This window comes from Podarcis melisellensis (assembly GCF_964234715.1).
Source record: "Podarcis melisellensis genome assembly, chromosome: 4".
NCBI classification, from domain to species: domain Eukaryota; kingdom Metazoa; phylum Chordata; class Lepidosauria; order Squamata; family Lacertidae; genus Podarcis; species Podarcis melisellensis.
In genome coordinates, this window is record NC_138531.1 from 79036291 (window position 1) to 79057821 (window position 21531).

At 42.7% G+C, this 21531-nt stretch overlaps 1 protein-coding gene across 2 annotated transcripts in view; it reads left to right on the forward strand.

Annotated features, from left to right (window-relative positions):
* FLT3 (fms related receptor tyrosine kinase 3) overlaps nt 1-21531 on the forward strand; it is a 58631-nt gene that overhangs the window by 14236 nt on the left and 22864 nt on the right. For both annotated transcript variants that reach the window (XM_081909346.1, XM_081909345.1), the window contains exons 2-12: nt 2766-2887; nt 4353-4549; nt 5522-5637; nt 7465-7579; nt 8133-8287; nt 10308-10444; nt 10908-11061; nt 14297-14462; nt 18816-18922; nt 19882-19990; nt 20377-20549. In XM_081909346.1, the coding sequence (XP_081765472.1) occupies nt 2766-2887; nt 4353-4549; nt 5522-5637; nt 7465-7579; nt 8133-8287; nt 10308-10444; nt 10908-11061; nt 14297-14462; nt 18816-18922; nt 19882-19990; nt 20377-20549 (1551 nt within the window). The remainder of the gene's footprint in view (nt 1-2765; nt 2888-4352; nt 4550-5521; nt 5638-7464; nt 7580-8132; nt 8288-10307; nt 10445-10907; nt 11062-14296; nt 14463-18815; nt 18923-19881; nt 19991-20376; nt 20550-21531) is intronic.

Genomic DNA, 21531 nt, shown 5'->3' on the forward strand with positions numbered 1-21531 from the left:
TTTTCATTGTAAGTCTTTTGTTTCATTTCAGTGGTGGCTTGTTATCATTTTATAGATAATTAAATCATAATTAAAAAATACAGATAGGAAAAGGAAGCTGAAGAGCTGAAACAGAGCTGTTTCTGTGTTTTCCTTCCTCTGTGTTTGTGCTGCCTTCCTCCCTCTGGATTATGTGTTCTTATTATTCCTAATCCCCAGCCGTTCTTCTTTTAATCAGTCCACTCTCTCCTACTAAGATCCAACACTAGAGCTGCTTCAGCCACACACAAATCATACGCCCACACTTGCACAACTCTTCCCTGCCCTCTGGCTTTCTGCCAGCTAAAGGGGCATTTCCAAAGAGACAGGGTCTGCTTTGCCCAATAGCTCTGGTGCACAATGGAAATGGCGTTTGCAACACCGACCATGAGGTCAATGGGCATCATTGTGTTTTCTGGCATAATTTGCCTCAGGGTGGGTGGGCCATCGGGGGAAGTGGAGGCAACTATAAACAGCAGGCGCCTAAAAGCATGGAGAAGATGTCAGAGGCAAGCAGAGTTTGTATGGAAAGCTGCTCCAAACAGATGCAAAGGAAGAATATCGCCATGAATAAATGAGAACAGAAGGAGTTGAGTTTCACAGCGAGGCAGAAACAAACTTTTGAGTTTCACAAAAGGGGGCGAGGATATGGGCAAGATGTGGTTGTGTGCAGAATGCATTCATTTAAAAAATGAATTTCCACCCACCACTCAGAAAGGTTGAGGGGGTCAGAGCAAAGGCACTTCCCAGCTTGAGTGTCGGGGGGGCAGCAAAGCTTGAAGGTGCCCAACTAGGAAAGCATTAATGCTGTGGAGAAGGAAGGCATTGCCTCTTGGACCTCCAGCCCAGGACTACAAGCTACTGGACTTACGATAGCTTAGCATCCACCGCCTGAGGTAGACGGCTCACTTAGCCTAATGATAGGGCTGGCTCTTAAAGCATTCCATTATATTAGATTACTATTTAGTTGTTGTGTTGTTGCTTCAGTTTTGGTCCTTATGCCTTGCCCAGCTATCTCAAGAAGGTCTGACAAGAATGCAGAGTATTTAAAACGGCCCAGGTTGTTTGAATGAGTTTTTATTGGGGTTGTAGTCACCTAAATCATACTCAGAGTGACATTAATGGACCAAAATTAATGTTTTCTGTGCCAGCTTTTAATCAACTGCTGAAAACTTTTTTTTTTTTATTCTGCCAGGCCTGTGCAGGCAATTAAGAGTGCATCTTCTACAATGGTTTGTTGATTCTTAAAATGACAATGACAACAACAAACTTGCTTGCTTTTAAATTGTTTTTATTTTTTAGAATGCTTTTATTGTATAGTTTTTATCCTTTTAAAGTTGTAAATTGCTTTGATATGCTTTAATGGTATAGGAATATTAGTCATGTCTGTTAATTTCAGTCTACTCTGAGCAGCACTGACATTAGAAGAAAAACGCTTTAGGTTCGAATAAGTAGAACTGTAAGCCCGTTTGAGTCGGTCAAAACCAAATGCAGAGCACTTTATCTGCGGTTACTTCCTTATTTTTACTTCACTTTTCCATGTTCCTTATGTGTCATTTTTATCCTTTGGATTAGGATGTGGCTTTAAACCACAGGTAAGTGTACTGCGGGTAAATAAATATACTGTACCTCAAACTGAGTACAAAACAGGCACGACTTTATTTTCATTTTCTGGGAAACATTAACTATTTATTCATTACATCTATACCTCCCTTTCAGTCTCAGGAGTTCAATGTGGTGTACATGCTCCCCGCCTTTTAACTCAAACCAACCCTGTGAGGTAGGTTAGACAGAGAGGTAGTGACTGGCGTAAGGTCACCCAATGAGTTTTATGACTGAGTGGAGGGTTGAATCCTGGTATTCCTGGTCCTCGTCCAACCAGTACACCACCTTCAAGCCTATCCTCCTCCTCTTCCTCCTTTATTAAATTTGTATACCACCCTTCACCCAAAGATCACAGGGCAGTTCACAACACCAGTCAGGTCATATTGCATTGATCTTGTACCAGCGACTCAATGCCATTGCAGGTTACACTGGAACAGGCAGCGAACCTTTACAGAATTGTCTCTTGAATTGTTTTACGCTTTCCCCACCTTTACTCTTTTAAGCTTTTTAAACAAGATTGTTTATGTTGATTTAAGAGTGTGTGTGTGTGTGTGTGTGTGTGTGTGTGTACGTGATTCTCATTGTAAAATGGCAGGCTATAAATGCATCTAAATATTAATAATAGAACCGTAGAATTGCTGGAAGGGACCCCAAGGATCATCTGGTTCAACCTCCTTCAAGGCAGGAATTGCAACTGAAGAATCCCTGGCAGATGTCCATCCAACCTCTGTTTAAAAACCTTGAGTGAAGGAGAACCCACCACCTTCCAAGGGAGTCAGGAGAATAAGGCAGTGGCTGTTCCAATTCACCTTAGAAGAGGGGACAGTTTAGATACCTGGAAGATCAGGGTTCCAAATCATACTGAGAACTCGACAGGTGGAAAGGCTCCCTGTTCCAGACATTCGACAGCCCTCTAATTTATGGAGGGCAACAGGATTAGCAGAACTAATAGCTGTACCTTTGCTATTTTAAGGTTGCTTTTTTTATTAATTTTATGCTGGATTGTGTTTACGCTTTTGGCTAATGCTTAATGCTGGTTCTGCATTTTGTGATGTTCTTTTATTGATCGTATTGTCCTTGTACAATTATCCTCAATTTCCTGCTCATAACAATGGCCTCCATTTCCCTTTTTTTACTTTCAGCTCTGATTCTTACACTGGTATCCACGGCTGTGATTGGCCTTGGTGCACCAGAGATTACATGCCTTTTAATCAAGCGAAACAATATAATGTCAGAATCATTGGAATCTTCACCTTCTCATGAGGTAAAAAGGATATGAACCTGTGTGGTTAGTGAAGACCACCATCAATGACCTTGCTCCGGTCCCACCAACTTCAGAAGGGAGATAGATTGCAGTTTGTGAGATTCTTTCCCTAGAGAGGCTCAGGTGGTACCTGCTTCACTAGTTTTTTGGTGCCAGCTGAACTTTAAATGTGTTTTAAATGTATGCTGTGTTAGAAACATACAATATTCTTCTAATTTAGGTTTGAGGAATCTGGCCCTTCAGATTTCATTATTTCATTTCATATAATAAACTTCATCATGGTTTACAAAAATAAAATAAAACCATTGCAATTACCAAAGGCACCTCAAAGCAGGTCTTTTAAATATTCAAAGCTATGTAAGACTAGCAGTAACCTAAAAACAGAATAAAACACATGTTAATGTCTACATATCTGGATATATGTTGCTAGACTCCCAACTCCCATCAGCCCCAGTCAACATGGCCTAATGGTCCAGGATATTGGGAGCTGCCGTCCAGCGATATCTGGAGGGCCACAGGTTCCCCATCCCAGTTTTAAATGAAAATGCCAGGACAGAACCTGCAACCTGCATGCAAAGTGTGTACTCTGTCGTTGGCTCTTACCCACTTAGGTGGGCAGCTCTTCATATCTAATGATGTCAGAAAAGAATGTTCACCTGTGTTTGTTATTTACACTTAGGCAGGTGAAACTCAGGGAGGCATTCTGTGTAGGAGCTAGGAATGAAATGTCAAATAAATAAATAAATAAATAAATAAATAAATAAGCCAAGAGATCCTTAGCATCTATGAGCCCATCAGTATCTGAAGAACCAGCTCTATGGAATCAGCTTCTTAATGAACTTTATCTAAGGCCTAGCAATTGGCTCTTTTCCAAATGTATGTTTCTAATAGGGCTTTCCCTGAAGAGTGACTCTTCTATATTTGAAATATTATACAGTGGTACCTCAGGTTACATACGCTTCAGGTTACATACGCTTCAGGTTACACACTCCGCTAACCCAGAAATAGTGCTTCAGGTTAAGAACTTTGCTTCAGGATAAGAACAGAAATTGGACTCCGGCGGTGCGGCGGCAACAGGAGGCCCCATTAGCTAAAGTGGTGCTTCAGGTTAAGAACTGTTTCAGGTTAAGAACGGACCTCCGGAATAAGTACTTATCCCGATAAGTACTTATCCCGAGGTACCACTGTAGTTAAATGCTTTTAAGATCAGTTTCTAGACTGCTATGTATACATTATGTTAAATGCTTTTAAGATCAGTTTCTAGGCTGCTATGTATACATTATATACAGTGTGTGTGTGTGTGTGTGTGTGTTTGTGTGTGTGTGTGTGTGTGTGTGATGGTGTACATTGCTTCGGAAACATTTGTTTGAAAGTGGTGAATAAATCCTTAAATAAAATAAATAAAGCAGAGATCTTAAAAAAGACCAGTGTGGTAAAATATGTCTTTCCATCTCATGCAATACAGACCCAAGAAGACCACAAGTGTTCCCTGTATTATCAAAGCAGCAAGAATATCTATGAAGCAGCAACAGATTTCGAAGTTGGTGTGCTTGAAAATGTTGAAATTAAAGCAATAGTAAATATTTCAGAGAACATCACCTGTCTTTGGTTTTTTAAAGAGAACCAGAATAACTGTAATTCCTCTCTGGATTTGGAGAACAGGTAAGCAAAGAGATACATTGGGTGACGATTGTGATAGAATTTCCTATTATTTGCTCTGGTTCAGAAAAGTGCTGAGCATCTGGGGGAAGATTATATGAGGAGCCAGAACTTTACTTGTCGTTTTTGCCTTAACTGTTCTCACTACTGAAGAGGCAATTCGCAGTGACTTGCCTCTTCAGCAGAAGGAATAGCTGGGTCAAAAGCCACAAGTACACAAAGTGTAGTGTTTTCTCAAATACTTATATGTTCCTACATTGACACACAGATTTAATCTTTAAACCTACCAATTAAATTCACCTCAGTTAAATACAAAGAGCTAAGCTTTACTCAGGGCATACCCATTGAACTGAAGGGATGTAGTTTAGCCACGTTCAAACATTTCAATTCTGAGTAAAATTTATTAGAATGCCACCCACTCACTTTAGATTCCACTGAAAGAGGTTCACTTCTGTCATTCTGGACAGAGCTTCTTTCTTAGGAAAGGGCAGTTTAGCACTCTTCACTTATTTGCTAGAAGTCAGAAACAACAGGTGGGGTGGGCACCTGCAACCACACATTCAGAGCGAAGCCCGTCCAGTTTACAATATTCAACAATAGTTACTGAATCTAGACATACGGTCTCGCTTGCGATGAGACAACAGCCATCACATATTTGAGTTGCAGGGGAATTTAAAAGGATCCCGGTGCAATAAGTACTTTGATAATCCTCCGAAGAAGCCTTGAACCTGAGACCTTCTGCATGCAAAGCAGACTTTCTACCATTGAGCTATGGCCCTTTTCCAATTTGGCTAAGGCCTTTCTCCACAGAATGATTAGTATGATGGTTTAGTCTGGTCCCAACCACAGGTTTTGCTTGCCTGCCTGCTTGCTTGCTTGGTGTTGTTTTTGTTGTCAATTTGTTCTGCTTCCTTTTACTTTCACATGAAGTTGTTTTTTTGTTTTTTTAATGGATGCTTTCCCCCTATTGCATAGGCATGTTGTTTCAAAGAAGTTTCCAAAAATTAGAGAAACCCAGGCTGGAAACCACACGCTGTCCATTAAAACCAAAACTGATAATTACAGGGTGACATTTACAATTCATATAAAAAGTAAGTATGACATGGAGACAAAGGAATGGCTTGATCACAACTTGATGAAGGATGATAGGGCAGGAACGGGTCCATGTATGATGTATGCCTAACTTTGAAACAGCAAAACATGTTGGATTCTTCCCCCTGCAGGGATTTTCCCATTCCTTATTTGAATATCTTCCCCTCCCTCTTTCGGTTCTGGTATTGTGTGCTATTTTTCCCACGTCACTCATCTCATTTCAAGCAAGGGTACATCATCCCTCTCAGGAAAAAGCTCTGAGCTGCTCAGGATCAATTACATTTTTCAATGGTGGCTGGATTTTTATTTATTCCCCCTTAAGTATCAACCTGATGTGTTGCGACTCTTCTAAGCTTCCTGCTTTGAGCAGATGGGAAGTTTAAGAGTATTGATCAACATTTGCCCTTCATATTTAAAAAGAAATGCAGGGAAGACAATTCCCTGTTTTGCTGAGGGTGGGGTTGAAGTGGGATTGAAACTAGGTGCAAGGAATAGTCAAGGCAATAAACAACTATTTTACTTTTAAAAGACACCCTGTTTAGAGAAGTATTTAATGTCAGACTCTGTATTATTTTTTATATTTGGTTGGAAGCCACCCAGAGTGGCTGGGGAGACCCAGTCAGATGGGCGGGGTATAAATAATATAATGTTGTTGTTGTTGTTGTTGTTGTTGTTGTTGTTGTTGTTGTTGTTGTTGTTGTTGTTATTCGCTTTCTCTTATGTGAAAATTTTCTTCAGAATTCCCAACAGCTTTTAAAGGGAAAATGGTTCAAAAATATAGGGGACTGTGAAGCTACTACAATCCTCTCTATAATTCCTTTTACAAAGAGATGTTTGTCTCTTTGTTGGAGAAGGGGAGTAGAAAATGCGAGAGAGGAGTTACATAGACAACATGAATTTAAAACACTCTTATACCACTTTAATAGCCATGGCTTCCCCCCAAGAATTCTGGGAATGGTAGTTTGTTAAGGGTTGCTGGGAATCATAGGAGCCAACTCTTGGGGGCCATGTGTGCTTGGGAACCCACAACAATAAAATTGTGTGGGCTGGGCACCCACAAAGTCAATGAGAAAAGCCAGCAGGTAACAGCAGCACTGCCTCTGAGAGAAAAGCAGTTGAGCTCTACCTTCCGCAGCCAGCGAGTGAGGCACCCCTTTCAGTGTGGGGCTCAGATGCGGAGGCACAGCCTCTCTGCCTCTGAGTCTGAGCCCCTACCTGCAGGAAAGGGTGCTTTGCTGGCTGTGGAGAGGAGGAGGAAGAAGAGGAGGACCTGACTAGAGAGAGACAACATAGAACCCTTTACATGAACAAAATGTCTAGCCCTTTTGTGAAAACAGCTAAATAACTTCAGCATCTCAGTATACAGCCAGTGCAGAAACGTTATTCACGTGAATTTGGTTGATAGAGCTTTGTAAAAATATTGACAAACAATGCACTTTCTCTCTCTCTCTCTCCCTTGTGAAATGTGTTTGTTTCTTCTGCTTTGGATGAATCATAAGCCATCAAGACCAAATTTTCCATGATGGTTCTTGAGATCACCTTCTAAGTTTGTATATAACTAGGTGCCATTTTGAAACAAGATGGTGGGCTGAACCATTCCAAACTGCATTGATTTCAACCATTGATATAAAAACTGCACTGGTTTTTTTTTGAGGGGGGGACTTCTTAGAGTTCCTGACCAACACTGGGTACAAGGTGGCTAGTGCTCTGATAAATGAACAATTGATTGATTGATTGATTGATTGATTGATTGACTATAAATAATAAAAGTAAAATACTTCCATGAATAAATAAATGATAAGGAATTCTTGCATTATTTTCAATAGAAAGCCCAAGAAAGCCACATTTTATACTAAATAAGCAGCGAGAAGTTAGCTGCCAATCAGAAGGATATCCTAAACCAAATTTTGAATGGTTTTCTTGCAAGATCCCTGATGAAAGGTAGGTCACCTGTTTTGCTACCAACCTGTCATGGTTTCTTTTCTTTTCCTTTCAACTCTACATTCAGAATGGACATCTTCCTACTGAGATAAGACTGCATATGCACCAAAAACATGCACGATTGATAGACTGTATAAAAGGGAAAATACAGTAATCTGATTCTCCTTTTGTTCTGTAGAATTTCATGTCCAGCCACTGAAGTTGCAAGCTTCCTGCCCCCTTTCCTCCCCCCCCCCCCGCAAAACCCCATTCTGAAATCAAATATGTATATGTAGTGAGAGGAACCAATGTTTTAGCAAGTGCCTCACTACTTCTAAAATGTGAGCAGCATACAGATTGAAGAAAAATACAGAATCCTGTTTTGAACCACCCTTCTCTTAGAATCTCATTCTGCACCAAAATGCCAAAGACCCGCTCCAGATTTCGCAGGAGGCTTTTGCAGTTTGGGCCAGCAGGAGCCCGTATGTGGAGTCCCCTTGAGTCATTCTTGAGTCGTAACGACAGCAGTGTTATTGGCTCTGAACACGTGGCCTTTTGTCATTCTGTTTTATAGCTGCAGAAGTTCTAAGGCTGCCCAAAGTGAAGACATAGATGGAATACAACAGGTTCAGCTGAAATTACGAGACAACGAATTGCTCTTTCGACAACATGTGTGGTGTTGTGCAGTTAACGAGTTTGGAAAAGTCTGTACCGAACTCTATACAATAGGTAAAGATACAAATGAATTTATGGGTTTGGACTCTTTAGCCCCTTTATTCATGCTAACAGTACCACTTCTTTAATAAGACCCAGTGTGGTCTTCCATACGCTTGCATAGCAGAGGGAATGTTTCATTAGACAGGTTTGTGGAGGGTTTGCCATCAATAATTCCTTATGAACAGAAAGGATGGGAAACCTGCTGTTGAACTCTGACTCCCCTCAACCTCATCCAGTGTGGTCAGGGATCAAGAATGGTGGGATGCTGCAGACCAGCAACATCTAGAAGGCTACAGGTTTGCCATCCCTGCTGCACAGGGTTTCTCTTTTTGTCAGTGAAAGAAAAATGCCTGCAGAAATATAATCAAGTACAAGTTTGGGCAGTCTAAGGATCATTGTGGTTTAACTGTGATCCTTTCTTGTTAAATCGATTTGATCTCTCACCTCCCGTAAGATTCTCAGTTCTTGGTTTTGCGAAGCATAGCCAATGCACCACCCAAATCAGCTTTTATACTTCCATTCCAGTCACGGATTATGACGGGCATAAAACGTGACGCTGCCAATTGATAGGGTGAAATTGCAGCCTTACCCGTTCAAAGTGTTGCCTGGCATTGTTTCTCTTCAATTGGGGAAGGGCAAGAAGAGAAGAACATTCTTTGCACGGGGAAGGTCCCTGGTTCAGTCCCTGGCATCCAGCCCGTATTTCTATGTGAACTGTGAAAATAATGTCATGTTTTTTGTTGAATGGTTTGTGTTTATGTTCTGTGCCAATAAAACATGTGCAGGATCTCTTTTATTTAAAGTGTTCAAGCAAAAGAATTTACAGTGTTACCTCGAGTTACAGATGCTTCAGTTTACAGACGCTTCAGGTTACAGACTCCACTAACCCAGAAATAGTACCTTGGGTTAAGAACTTTGCTTCAGGATGAGAACAGAAATCGTGTGGCGGTGGTGCGGCAGCAGCGGGAGGACCCATTAGCTAAAGTGGTACCTCAGGTTAAGAACAGTTTCAGGTTAAGAATGGACCTCCAGAACGAATTAAGTTCTTAACCCGAGGTACCACTGTATTTAAATGTTTTGGCACACTTCTTCAGGACACTATGAGTTGGAGGGGAAAGGAGCCCTGATATATGCAACAATTTAAAATGGTTCCTCCTCCTCCAAGTCACTTATAGTCTAAGTATTGACACTAAGCACTCTATAATTGGTTAGCTTCCTTCCTTCCTTCCTTCCTTCCTTCCTTCCTTCCTTCCTTCCTTCCTTCCTTCCTTCCTGGAATCTTATAATGTATTATTTACATTGATGACTGATAAAAAAAAAATCATCATCAACCAGTCCTCCATACTCTCATGAAGACCTTCTTCTGCCCCTCCCTGGGAACTGCAGGTTTTATTTCCATAGAATCATAGAACTGTAGAGTTGGAAGGGTCCCTGAGGGTCATGAAGTCCAACCCGCTGCCATGCTGGGCTGCAATGCCCAATGTGGGGCTCTAACCCACAACCCTGAGATTAAGAGCCTCATGCTCTACCGACTAGGCATGTACACCAGACCAAGGCAAAGCACTAGAACCTGTTCAACTTTCCACTGCCTTTATCTTCAGCAAAAGCAGCCTGAGACTTTGCCTTCAGTTTGGATCCAAGTGTGTATGTAAATGTGCACTTAGGATGACTTTGGGGTTTGGAAACTAGTTGATGGAGGTGTGTGTCTAACACTTGCTGTGTTTAGTTCTGAGGTTGCACTTGTGTTCATTCAAAATTCTATTAGTGTTTTACTAGGGCCAGATAATTTTGTTCAGGTGCGTTTTCCATTGATTTTGGCATTCTAAGCTGACTCTGTTTTAATTATCTGCTCTGTTGCTGCTTCACATTAGCATTTAATTGTTGATCATTTTATTGCATTTTGAATGATGTTAGCTACCCTAAGCACTACTTTGGTAAGTGGAAAGGGATAGAAGTAGTAGTAGTAACTATTATTATTATTATTATTATTTGCTGGTATTGTTATTTTATTGGAATTATTTTTATATTTCAGATCTAAGTGTACCAGGAAGCTCTATGCAGGAATTCTTTCTTAAAACAGGAGAGCTATTGCTTTTAAGATGTCGTGGTGTATCTGGTGATTATAACTTTGGAATGAAGTGGTATTCTGAAAGCAAGCAATTGATTCAGGTACCAAAAGGAACCCATTTTCCTGTCAGCACTTACTGTAGCCTTATATTAAAAATACTAACTTTAAAATCCCCTGTGTATCTCTTGTACCTGTGTAGCTGTTCAGAAATCTTACTGCTTTCCAAGTGTCTCAAAGGTTCAGGACCACAGTCAGGGAGAGTTCCCACACTTCTAACACTTCCCAGTGCCTCTTACCAAAATACCTGCTTGCTAATGGCATTTTGAAGACTCTTGCCTAACTCTGGTTCTGAAAGAAGCCCCATATTAATGTCGTAATATATATTTTAAAATACTGAGTTGGAGCCAGACTTTTGATTCAGCTGAAAAGCTTATGAGACCTACATTTGTTGTGACTCGCTAAATTCCTATTGATTTCAGTAGTTCTGAAGCTTTGCACAGCTCCACACCACAAATGAATGTCACCATCTCTGAAATACAAACTTTTATTTTTTTAAAAAAATAGGGCATGTCACTCGAAGGAAGGAAGAATTTGAACTCCAAGAGGGTTAAGACGCAATATGCATTTGTTTTCCCAATGAAAACACAGAGTCACAGACATTTTAACTGCTCGTCCAAAGACCTTGCTGCAAATAAGAGTGCTTTGGTTACAGTTTTAGGTAAGTCGTCTGACATATAAAATGTTTGCATAGGAACATAGAAAGCTGCTACCTGTTGAACTATGTCTACATCCCATTGAATTTAATGGGGCTTACTCCTGGGTGAGGTTACTATTGCAGCCTTAGATGGTTTATAAAATAAATGCACAGATGCACACATAGCAGCTTCCACACCCTTTGTGCCTGTTTCACTCCATTTCCTATGATGGAATTTACAACATGAGAATGATGTATAGTCCAGGATATTTTGTTTTTATTTTATGTGCTAATGGCATTTATATGTCACCCAATAAGAGTGTTTTCTGGCTAGCGTGCAAATAATACAATATTGTGGTTCGAGGGCCCGACCCTCGCAAAGTGAAATGAAGACACAAGGACACGTGATATAAGGTTAATGGGCTAGAAAAGGCCACAACTTTATTGATTACAGCAATGAAAAGGTATTGGCTTAGGCATTGGATTGAAACAAGTGGGTTTATTCACCAGGGGTTCATCACCTGTTGATGCTAATCCAACTATAGGCTCACCCCTGCTGTCACTGTGGGTCGTGCCATGGCCTCCCGCCAAGCAGGCATCGGACAGAATACACGACCGCCAGATTCCTTTAACGGAATACCCCTAAAAATTGAAGGCATAGGCGATGGCCACACCTAGCACTTCGACACACCACAACACATTATTCCAATGCCTAACCTACCCACCAATACCACAAAAGTTGTGACGATTGCTACGAGGTAGGCGGAAAAACCAAAAAGCCTATTGCCAAATGGAAAAACTCCTACCAGGCCCCCCGGGCAACCAGGGTGACCAACCTAAGGTCCATAGCAAGGCCAATGACCTAAGCCCTAACTAAAAGGGAGTGGAGGGTGGGTGACTCGTGACGGGACGACGATGAGGAATGAGGCCAGGGAAAGGCTGACGCTGCAGCAAAAGGCTGCTGAACACGCCCCCACCGCGGCACCTGGTTGGGTGGCCACCGGGGGGGCGTGAGTGCCAGCCAGGTGAGCTGGAGGCAGAGGGCAACGCCCCCTGCTGGGCGGTGCTCGGGCTCCCGCCCACAACCACTCCCCTCTCTTTCAGGGAGGAGAGTCTTTAAAAATTTTTTAAAAACCTCATATAAAAACCCCAGCATTAAAAATCAGCACAAGAATTTCAGCCGCAGAGAGTTAAGTAGCATCAATGAATAAATATTTGCTGGTCCAGATTGGCTGAGAATCTTTTAGTGCCTTAGCAATACTTGTCTGATTTCAAGTCCTCTAAGAAGGAACTAGTGGGACGCGGGTGGCGCTGTGGGTAAAACCACAGAGCCTAGGACTTGCCGTTCGTATGGTCGGCGGTTCGAATCCCCACGGCGGGGTGAGCTCCCGTCTTTCGGTCCCAGCTCCTGCCCACCCAGCAGTTTGAAAGCACCTTTAAAGTGCAAGTAGATAAATAGGTACTGCTTTACAGCGGGAAGGTAAACGGCGTTCCGTGTGCTGCGCTGGTGCCGGCTCGCCAGAGCAGCTTCGTCACGTTGGCCACGTGACCCGGAAGTGTCTGCGGACGGCGCCGGCTCCCGGCCTCTAGAGTGAGATGAGCGCACAACCCTAGAGTCTGTCAAGACTGGCCCATACGGGCAGGGGTACCTTTACCTTTACCTTGCTTGGCACTGAATTAATATTCTGTTGAGGAATTAAGCACCTATCTTGCGACCTATTAAGTGTTTGTTTCTTCTCAGGGTGAAAATTATTGTGCATCAAGGCTAAGGATGCGGGGGGAGGGGCAGAATTCGATACAGTTCACATTTAAAGGTGAATCTATTCGATTCTCACTTTCTGAAACAAAATGAGAACCAAAACCCAGTCACCCTTCAAAAATCACACTTCTCCAAATCTTCTGATCCAGTTCTCTAGCCAAGTAATATATACAAAAATGCATACACTGGGGCAAAGTGTACCTAGAAATGCATGTTTCTGGACAATGACGGACCAAATCTGCACAATGTCGGACCCAGATGCATTATCCCGGGGGGTGGGGATATGCTTTGCAAAAATGCATGCAAATGTGTATGTTAGGAGAAATTCATTAAATAAATTACAAACTGATAAGGAAATGTGAAGAACTGAAATTGACAGATTCCTCCCCTCTCCTCCCTTCCCCTCTCCCCCCCCCAAAAGGTGAATTTTGACATTTAAAGCAATGTCAAGGGTCAGGCTGTGTGAAGGACCATCTCCTCTTGTGTGAATCTGCCCATCTGATGAGATTGCCTTTTGCTCCCCTCTTACCTGTGCCATTTCAATTTGAAGCAAGATTGGTGGCAAAACGTGAGAGGGCTTTTTCTTACCACATCCATGCCATACACGAAATGCACATGGCTTGCCCCAAAGAACCCTGGGAAGTGTATGTTTCCCCAACAGTGCTACAATTCCCAGCACCCACAACAAACTATGGTTCCCAGTATTCTTTGGTGGTAGTAAGGTAAAGGTAAAGGTACCCCTGCCCGTACGGGCCAGTGTTGACAGACTCTGGGGTTGTGCGCCCATCTCACTTAAGAGGCCAGGGGCCAGCGCTGTCCGGAGACACTTCTGGGTCACGTGGCCAGCGTGACATCGCTGCTCTGGCGAGCCAGAGCCGCACACGGAAACGCCGTTTACCTTCCCGCTGGTAAGCGGTCCCTATTTATCTACTTGCACCCGGGGGTGCTTTCGAACTGCTAGGTTGGCAGGCGCTGGGACCGAGCAGCGGGAGCGCACCCCGCCGCAGGGATTCGAACCGCCGACCTTTCGATCGGCAAGTCGTAGGCGCTGAGGCTTTAACCCACAGCGCCACCTGCGTCCCCCATTCTTTGGTGGTAGTAAGGTGCTTTAAATATGCTTTAAATGTATGGTGTAGATGTCACTTCTCTGGTGGGGCCCTGCATATGCCCCAATAATTCAGGTTATCTTCCTCTTCATTCCTTTTCTGTTGGTAATTGAAAACCATCCTTTTAAAACAAGCTTTTGATTCCATTCCTGCCGCATGTGTTGATAAGCTACTGTCAGTTTTTGGGTTTTGGCTTTTTTCTGGAGTTTTTTGCTTCGTTAATTTGTATTTTGAGGATTGGATTATTGTTGCTTTTAGCTTCCCTTTTTTTATTTGTAAGCTGCTTTGAGCAACTCCTTTGCGGAAGGGAATTGCAGGGTATTAAGTTATTTCTGAAAACGTTTTCATTTTATATAAAAATATCACAACATCATTTTGATATATCTTTCAACAGATAAGGGTTTTATCAATTTCACCAACGCAAAGGAAGATTTTGAAGCTGATGTGGCGGGAAAGTTGTGCCTTGAAGTCACACTAATAGCATATCCATCAATTAGATGTATATGGATGTCTTCCCAAATGTCATTTCCTTGTATACAGACTTACACAGATGTTTACAGGTAATTAACTTTCTTTGAATGTGCTTCTGTTGTGTGTAAAGACTTGCGGCCACTATTTTCTGCACCCTTCTGAGTCAACAGGTTTAGAATCGTTCTGTGTATTTGTTTCCCATGTTTTGTATTGCCACAATCTCTAGTTAGATAAAAAGGTGATTGAAAAAGACCCTTAATGGTTCTTGTTTTAGACAAAAATGCACTGCAATCCCCCCATGCTCTGCTCACCATCTCATGTTGCACATTGTATTTCTTCATTTCTTCAGAGTCAATGCAGCAGAAAACTCAGGACATATATAAACCACCATCAATGGTGTCTGCAGGAGGCCTTCAGTCTTGCAGTGATCAATTGGCCATATAAGGGATGAGAGGATCTTTTCATTATTCTAGTCTCAAGCTGTATATATCTTGCTTTAATACCCCCGTCCCACCCACCCAAGAATCAATTGACCCGTTTTGTGTACTTGCAAGAGCACACATCCATTGATTGCTGCTCTGAGGCAACCACGAGGAGGCGCTATTATTATTATTATTATTATTATTATTATTATTATTATTATTTATACCACCCTTCTTCCAAAGATCACAGGCCAGTTCACAACATAAAAATACAAAATGAGAACACAAAATATATAATAAAACAAAAACAAATCAATAAACCCCCTCCCCACAAACACATTTAAAAAACCGTAGAATCTTAACCAGCCAAAGGTCTCATTATAGAGGAACGCTTTTGCTTGGCACCTAAAGATTTGTAACAAAGGCTGTGCTTGCTCTGTACTGGATCCAAAGCTATGACTAATGTGCGTAAATCCATGGTAGAGCATCTTCTTTGGATGCAGAAAGGTCCTGGTCCAATCTCCAGGTAGGGCTACCTGTTGGGTCCTGTCTGAAACCCTGGAGAGCTGCTGAAAGTCAGTGCAAACAGTGCTGAGCTCGGTGGACCAATGGTCTGATTCAGTATAGGGTAGCTTCCTAAATACTATTCAAAGAACAATACGGATATTCACTGTAATGGTTGCACTGTCTCCCATCTTCAACTATAAATCCATAGGCACAGCAGAGACCACCTGAGTGAAGCTCACAAACTACTGGTGGTTCACAGACCACAGTTTGAGAGACAATGGTCTATAATGATTGGCCAAATCCCTATAGGGTTTCAGGAAGGGGGTTTTCTCCTATCCCTCCCTGGAGATGCCAAGGATTGAATCTATGCAAAGCAAATTTTCTGAGACCTCCAAGCACAGATCTTCTGGGATGGGGGAGAGAAGCCATTTCCCTACTCAGTTGCCCACTGCAGTTCTTCCCAATGGATAAAAGAGGACCTATGTCTTTCCCCTCCTAGGTAGAAGTGGCTAGGAAGGGAGGGGAGAAGCCAAGCAGATCAATAGTTGCTCTTCCTCTCCAGTTCTCTGCTCTGCCTGAAGCCAAATGGAAAGTAAATTTCCACACAGAACTCCCTTTTGGGGCTTTTGATTTCAAGCCACACCACAATGACTCCCATCCACCTACAACTTCCTCTAAGCTTTTCCAGAAAATGTTCTTAGTGCCCTTTGGTTTTTCTGTTCCCTCTTTGTAAAATAAAAGGTATCTCTCCGCTCACTTTCACTTCCCCAGAATTAAACCAAAAACATATCAATGTCTATATTGCAAGCCTTCCTTTATTTTCAAGCAGGCTGGCTGAAACTCCTGCACTGAATCGATCTCATGAAACTGAAATTCATGTATAAATGCTACTTGATTCCCTACATTTTATTACCCTTTTATGTATACAGTGGTACCTCAGGTTAAGTACGTAATTCGCTCCGGAGGTCCGCTCTTAACCTGAAACTGTTCTTAACCTGAAGCACCACTTTTGCTAATGGGGCCTCCTGCTGCCGCCGCGTCGCTGGAGCCGAATTTCTGTTCTTATCCTGAAGCAAAGTTCTTAACCTGAAGCACTATTTCTGGGTTAGCGGAGTCTGTAACCTGAAGCGTATGTAACCTGAGGTACCACTGTGCTAGCCATTTGTTACATCAGAGCCCAATTATATGTCACGTCAGCCTTCCGCAACCTCCAGATGTTGGACGACAACTGCCACCATCCTATCCTGGCTGGGGACGAGGAGTTTTGTAGTCTGAAACATCTGCAGGGCACAGGGGAGGGTAAAGTTCCCTTCCGTCAGTCACACTTTTCTATTTTTAAAAAGGAGCTTGCTTCAATCGGCCACTTTTATTTTGAACTGCAAGGGAAGAGGGTGGGTGGGAGAGCCTAGTGGGTGAGAGGGGAGAGGAATTTGGAGGTTGCCATATTAGCGTCTTATGTAAGATGAAAATCATGAGTCACTGAGATCCGTTTCCCAAAGACTCCCTGCAGAGCTGCTGCCAGTTCGTGTAGACAGTGCTGAGCTAATTGGAGCAGTGATCTGACTAGGTATAAGACAGCTTCCTATGTTCCTAAATCACTGGCAACATTTGTTAAGTTCCATTTTTGAAATATTTAATACAATTAACTAACATTTTAAGGTATCTGTATTTGGGTTCTGTCTGTTCTGCACTGAAACTGAGTAGTATTATATGTCTTCTTTCTCTTCCTCTGTAAAGTACAAAACAGCTATTTATAAAATATGACACAGGGTGAGGTTCTGTAGCAGTGCCCCAAGTTGCCGGATAAGAAAACATAAACACTGGCACATTGGTCCTTGAGCATCACTCACCACCTTCAACAGAGGGACTTTTCTCCCTGTTTGTTGTTGTTTTCCAGGATGTCTGTAACATACTTAGATTTATTTCTGGTCCATTGCAGAAATGAATGATGCTGTTGCAGGATACACTGAGTAGCTGAAGGAGGGGTTTCCCTGTCACTGAGCGCATAGATGTTATTTGTGCAGAATGTTTTTATAATGTTGCCTTTCTAAAGGATGCTTTGCAGTCTTATTTTTGCCCATCTGTCCAAGGCAGCCCTTTCACAGCCAGATTTCTTTTCCAAAGTTGAGAGGAGCAGATTCCTCTGGTACTGTTGTGGGCTTAAACACTATTTTTGAAGTAGCAGCTATACAATTATGTATACAGCCATTCTTCCCTGGGAATCGTGACTGTGATAGGGAGGTGATCTCTGGCAGGTGCCTTCCAAAGCCAGCTTTCCCTTGCTTCAATGCAGGAAGGTTGCAGAACCAGTTTTTCAGAGCTCGCTCCATGGCAGAGAAAGGCATCTGGTAAGGGCACTTTCAAAGGGCTTTCATTATGTGACATTGCCACTGCAGTTGATGAGGAACACAGAGCTCTCTATATGTTGTTGGAACCCTGACCATTGGACCACCCTCTAAGAGCAAGAGGCTAGACCAGGTGGCCCTTGGGCCTGATCTTACAGGGCTCTTTGCAGTGGCACATTTATAGGGTCCTGAAGCTTGGACGGTCATGGGGGCCCCTTCACAACCAGCAACAAGGTCAGGGTAACCACTGTTATCTTCCTCCATGGCAGATCACCACATCCTAACATCTGTGCTACTGACTCTCAAACTTTGGGGTTGTTAAAATATAGACAACAAAAAAATAATCAATTTGAGTCGGGCAACGCAAATTGGGTCTACTAGACCCAACATTTTTAATCAATGTAGACTAAAGTCACCTCTGGGGCCTCTCTGGGATTAGAGGCCCTGAAGCTTAAGCTTCACTGGGTTCATCGTTGACCTGTCCCTGTTTCTTTGTATGTTCTTATGCTGGCTGGGGCTGGTGAGAGCTGGACTCCACCAAGATATTGAGGATCCTAGGGTCCCCTGCCCTATCTTTGCCCCAGAAGTACTGTGTGGATGTTCTTACTGGACTAGAAAACCCCTAACCTTAGTAGAATGGGCACTGATTCCAAAGGAATTTCTTCTGTTAGCTGAGGCAGTAGCTGGTGGCATGGTGGAGTGGAGTCACCTACTGTACCTGACCTCCTGGCAGATGAGTTGTTGCTGCTTACAGGGAGGAGAGGGGAAAGGACAGGACAATGTTGTGGGGAATGCAGCACAGTGCGAATGTACCACAAAGCCAATCTAGTGCTCCTACTCGTGCATATTCACTGTGTCCCCCTCCTTCTCCTTCCAACAAGCAGCAGTGACTCACCTGCTTAGTGGTCAGGTAAACGTCCCTGCCCTACCATGCTGTCTGCTACTGAGTTGATGAACCTCTTTCCAGAACTAATGCCTTCAAGGTGAGGGCACCATTCCTATTCATGGAAGAGGGCACCAATGTAGCTTGGCCACGATGCTATATTGGGTTCTCATTCTTTGATAGCTGCCTGGTTTGGTTTAAAAACAACCACCACCTTTTAAATCGCAAATGCATATGGATACATGCTTGGGTGACTCTTCCTTCCTTCCTTCCTTTGTGAAACAGCATCTCTTCAAAATTCTGTGACCATAAGGACAAACCAGGGGAATATGTGTTCTACGCAGAAAATGACGATTTGTCTGTGAGCAGGACATTAAAACTCTACGTGAAAAGTGAGTTTAAAGAGGGAGGGAGAGAACAGATTGGAAATGCTTGCCTCCATGCTGCTGTTGCTCGTTTGTTCTTCTTCTTGCGAAGGTTGGGAGACAAACGCAATTCAGTTTGCACTTAAAGCTAAACCCATCTTATTCTCACTTCCTGAAAGCAAAAACACAGCCATCCTCTGAAATTTGCACTTTCTCTGAATTTTGCAATGCAATTCTCCAACCACGTAGTATGTACAAAAATACATTATGCAGGTTAAAGTGTGAAAAATAACAACAACAACAAAAGTGCATTGCGTTATGGGAAATTGCTCTGCAAAAATGTGAATACTTAACCAACTACAGTTCCCAAGATTTTCAGAGGAAGCCTTGTGCTTTAAATGTACATTGTTTATGCAGCCCAAGAGAGGCCTGGCTCAGGGATAGAGATACCCTCACCCGTAGCCTTACATTGCATACCCACCAACACTTTGAAGCCAAAATTTGGGACACAAAATCTTCCCATTTTTTTATCATGAGAGCATGGTGGCCATTTTGGAGTTCATCTCCACTTTCAGGCTGAGAGCCAGCGTTTGTCTGCAGACAGCTTTTCTGGGTCATGTGGTCAGCATGACTAAACTGCTTCTGGTGCACAGAACACGGTAACGAGTGCCAGAGTACATGGAAACACTGTTCACCTTCCTGCTGCAGAGGTACCTATTTATCTACTTGTGCTGGTATGCTGTTGAACTGCTAGGTTGGCAGAAGTTGGGATAGAGCAATGGGAGCTCACCCCGTTGTGCGGATTCAAACTGCCAACCTTACGATCGGCAAGCCCAAGAAGCTTGGTGGTTAAGACCACAGTGCCACCCGTGTCCTGCAGGTCATGTATTTATGGGGAGGCTCAAAGTATAGGGAGACTTGCTCTGATGAAGTTCAGGAATTATTGTTCTAAAGTGCTCTGTGCTGTTTTGCTGTATCTTTTGCAGGGAAACCTGTTTTAAAAATGTACAAGACATCAACTCAGATTTCTTGCGCTGCTGAGAGCAGGCCTGCAGCATCTTGGGTCTGGAGACAGTGTCCTGACAAGAAAACAAAGTAAATAAAGATGTTGATGGCCCTTTCCATGGATGTTAGTGGCTGCATTTTTAAAAGCAGCTGAGATGCTGTGGTGTGGTTTAAGATTCTGCAAGAAGTTCTGTTTGCGGCACCAGCAAAGATCCCTTTCATCCAAGCTCCCCATTTACCTGTGCTATACCTGACATCATATATGGTTTCCTACCCTTGTTCCAGCCCATAGTATGTTTATCTAATCACATCTGTTAAATACAAATTATCTGTGAGCTAAAAAAGCTAAGTGATCAGCTTCTCCATTCCTACAGCGCTACTGAAAGAATATTAAGATATATGCAGCACACACATCTGATGATGCCCTTGCCTCGGGTAAACAATGAAAAATGTAAATGGCTCTCTTCTCCCCACAGTTGCACAGAAATCGCAGGTGGAATATCAAACAACACATATGACGGAAATACCTTTGGTTTCCAGATTGTAAACAGCACTTTAGATCTATCGGAAGTAGAGGACAGATTTTATGTAGAGTGCTGTGCCAACAATTCGGTGGGCTTTGACTGTGAAACAAGCTTAATTGAAAAAGGTATTGTATGGAGGTGCCTGTAAAGATGGATTTGGCAGTCTGTGTAAGGAGGAATAGCCAACGTGGTACCCTCCAGATGTTTTCGAATTGCAGCTCCCATTAGCTTCAGCCAGAATAGTGAATGGATGATGGGAACCATAGCCCAATGACATCTGTGACATGTTGTGGAAAAGGGGAGAGGTTTGCACTTTCTCAGGCAATTGGCAAGAATTGCTTATATGCAACAGCTGGATTTTAGAGTCCCAAAGAGATCTGCCCCCATGGAACTTTGAACAAACTATGCATTTTTACTAACCTGACTTTGAACTTCAGTTGAGTTTTCAAGACCCAAGTCCTTTGCCTCTGATTCCATGTTGTGCTGGAACCATGGGAACGCCACCTTTGGGTTGCTGAGTTGTATCTTGTCTCCCCACCATCTTCTTATTGTGCTATGCCTTCATGGTAAATCCTAAGACAAGTCACAGTTTGCATTTTACAAGTGGGAAACTGAGGCTAGAAGATAGTGGTTAGACCAAGGCTTCTCAGTGATACCATGGAAGTGGTGGGTGAGACTCACTTAAACCTGGATCTCTTAAATTTAAATATAAATGATTGTTCAGCTGGGAACACACTGACCTCTAAAGAATAATACTGTGCTTACCAAAAAAGGAAGCACGACAGGTTTTAATCTGTCTCATTTATGGGTATCGTGTGGTGGTTTGTTTTAATGTTGCTATTGGCTTGTTTCTATGAATGACTCCAACATCCTTCTATTTGCTCTGTGGGAGCCACATTATAATGCAAAGCATGGGTTCCATGCTAAATCCCATGGTATGTAAAAATATATTAAATGTTTGTAACTTCAGGAATGAGTCCTGTGGCACCCTGAAGACCAACATCTCTATTGCGGCATGAGCTTTTGTAGATAAGACCATGTTTCATCACATGCGCAAAGTCATTTTATCTTTAACGATACAATGAAGTGCTTAACAATCCACCTCTC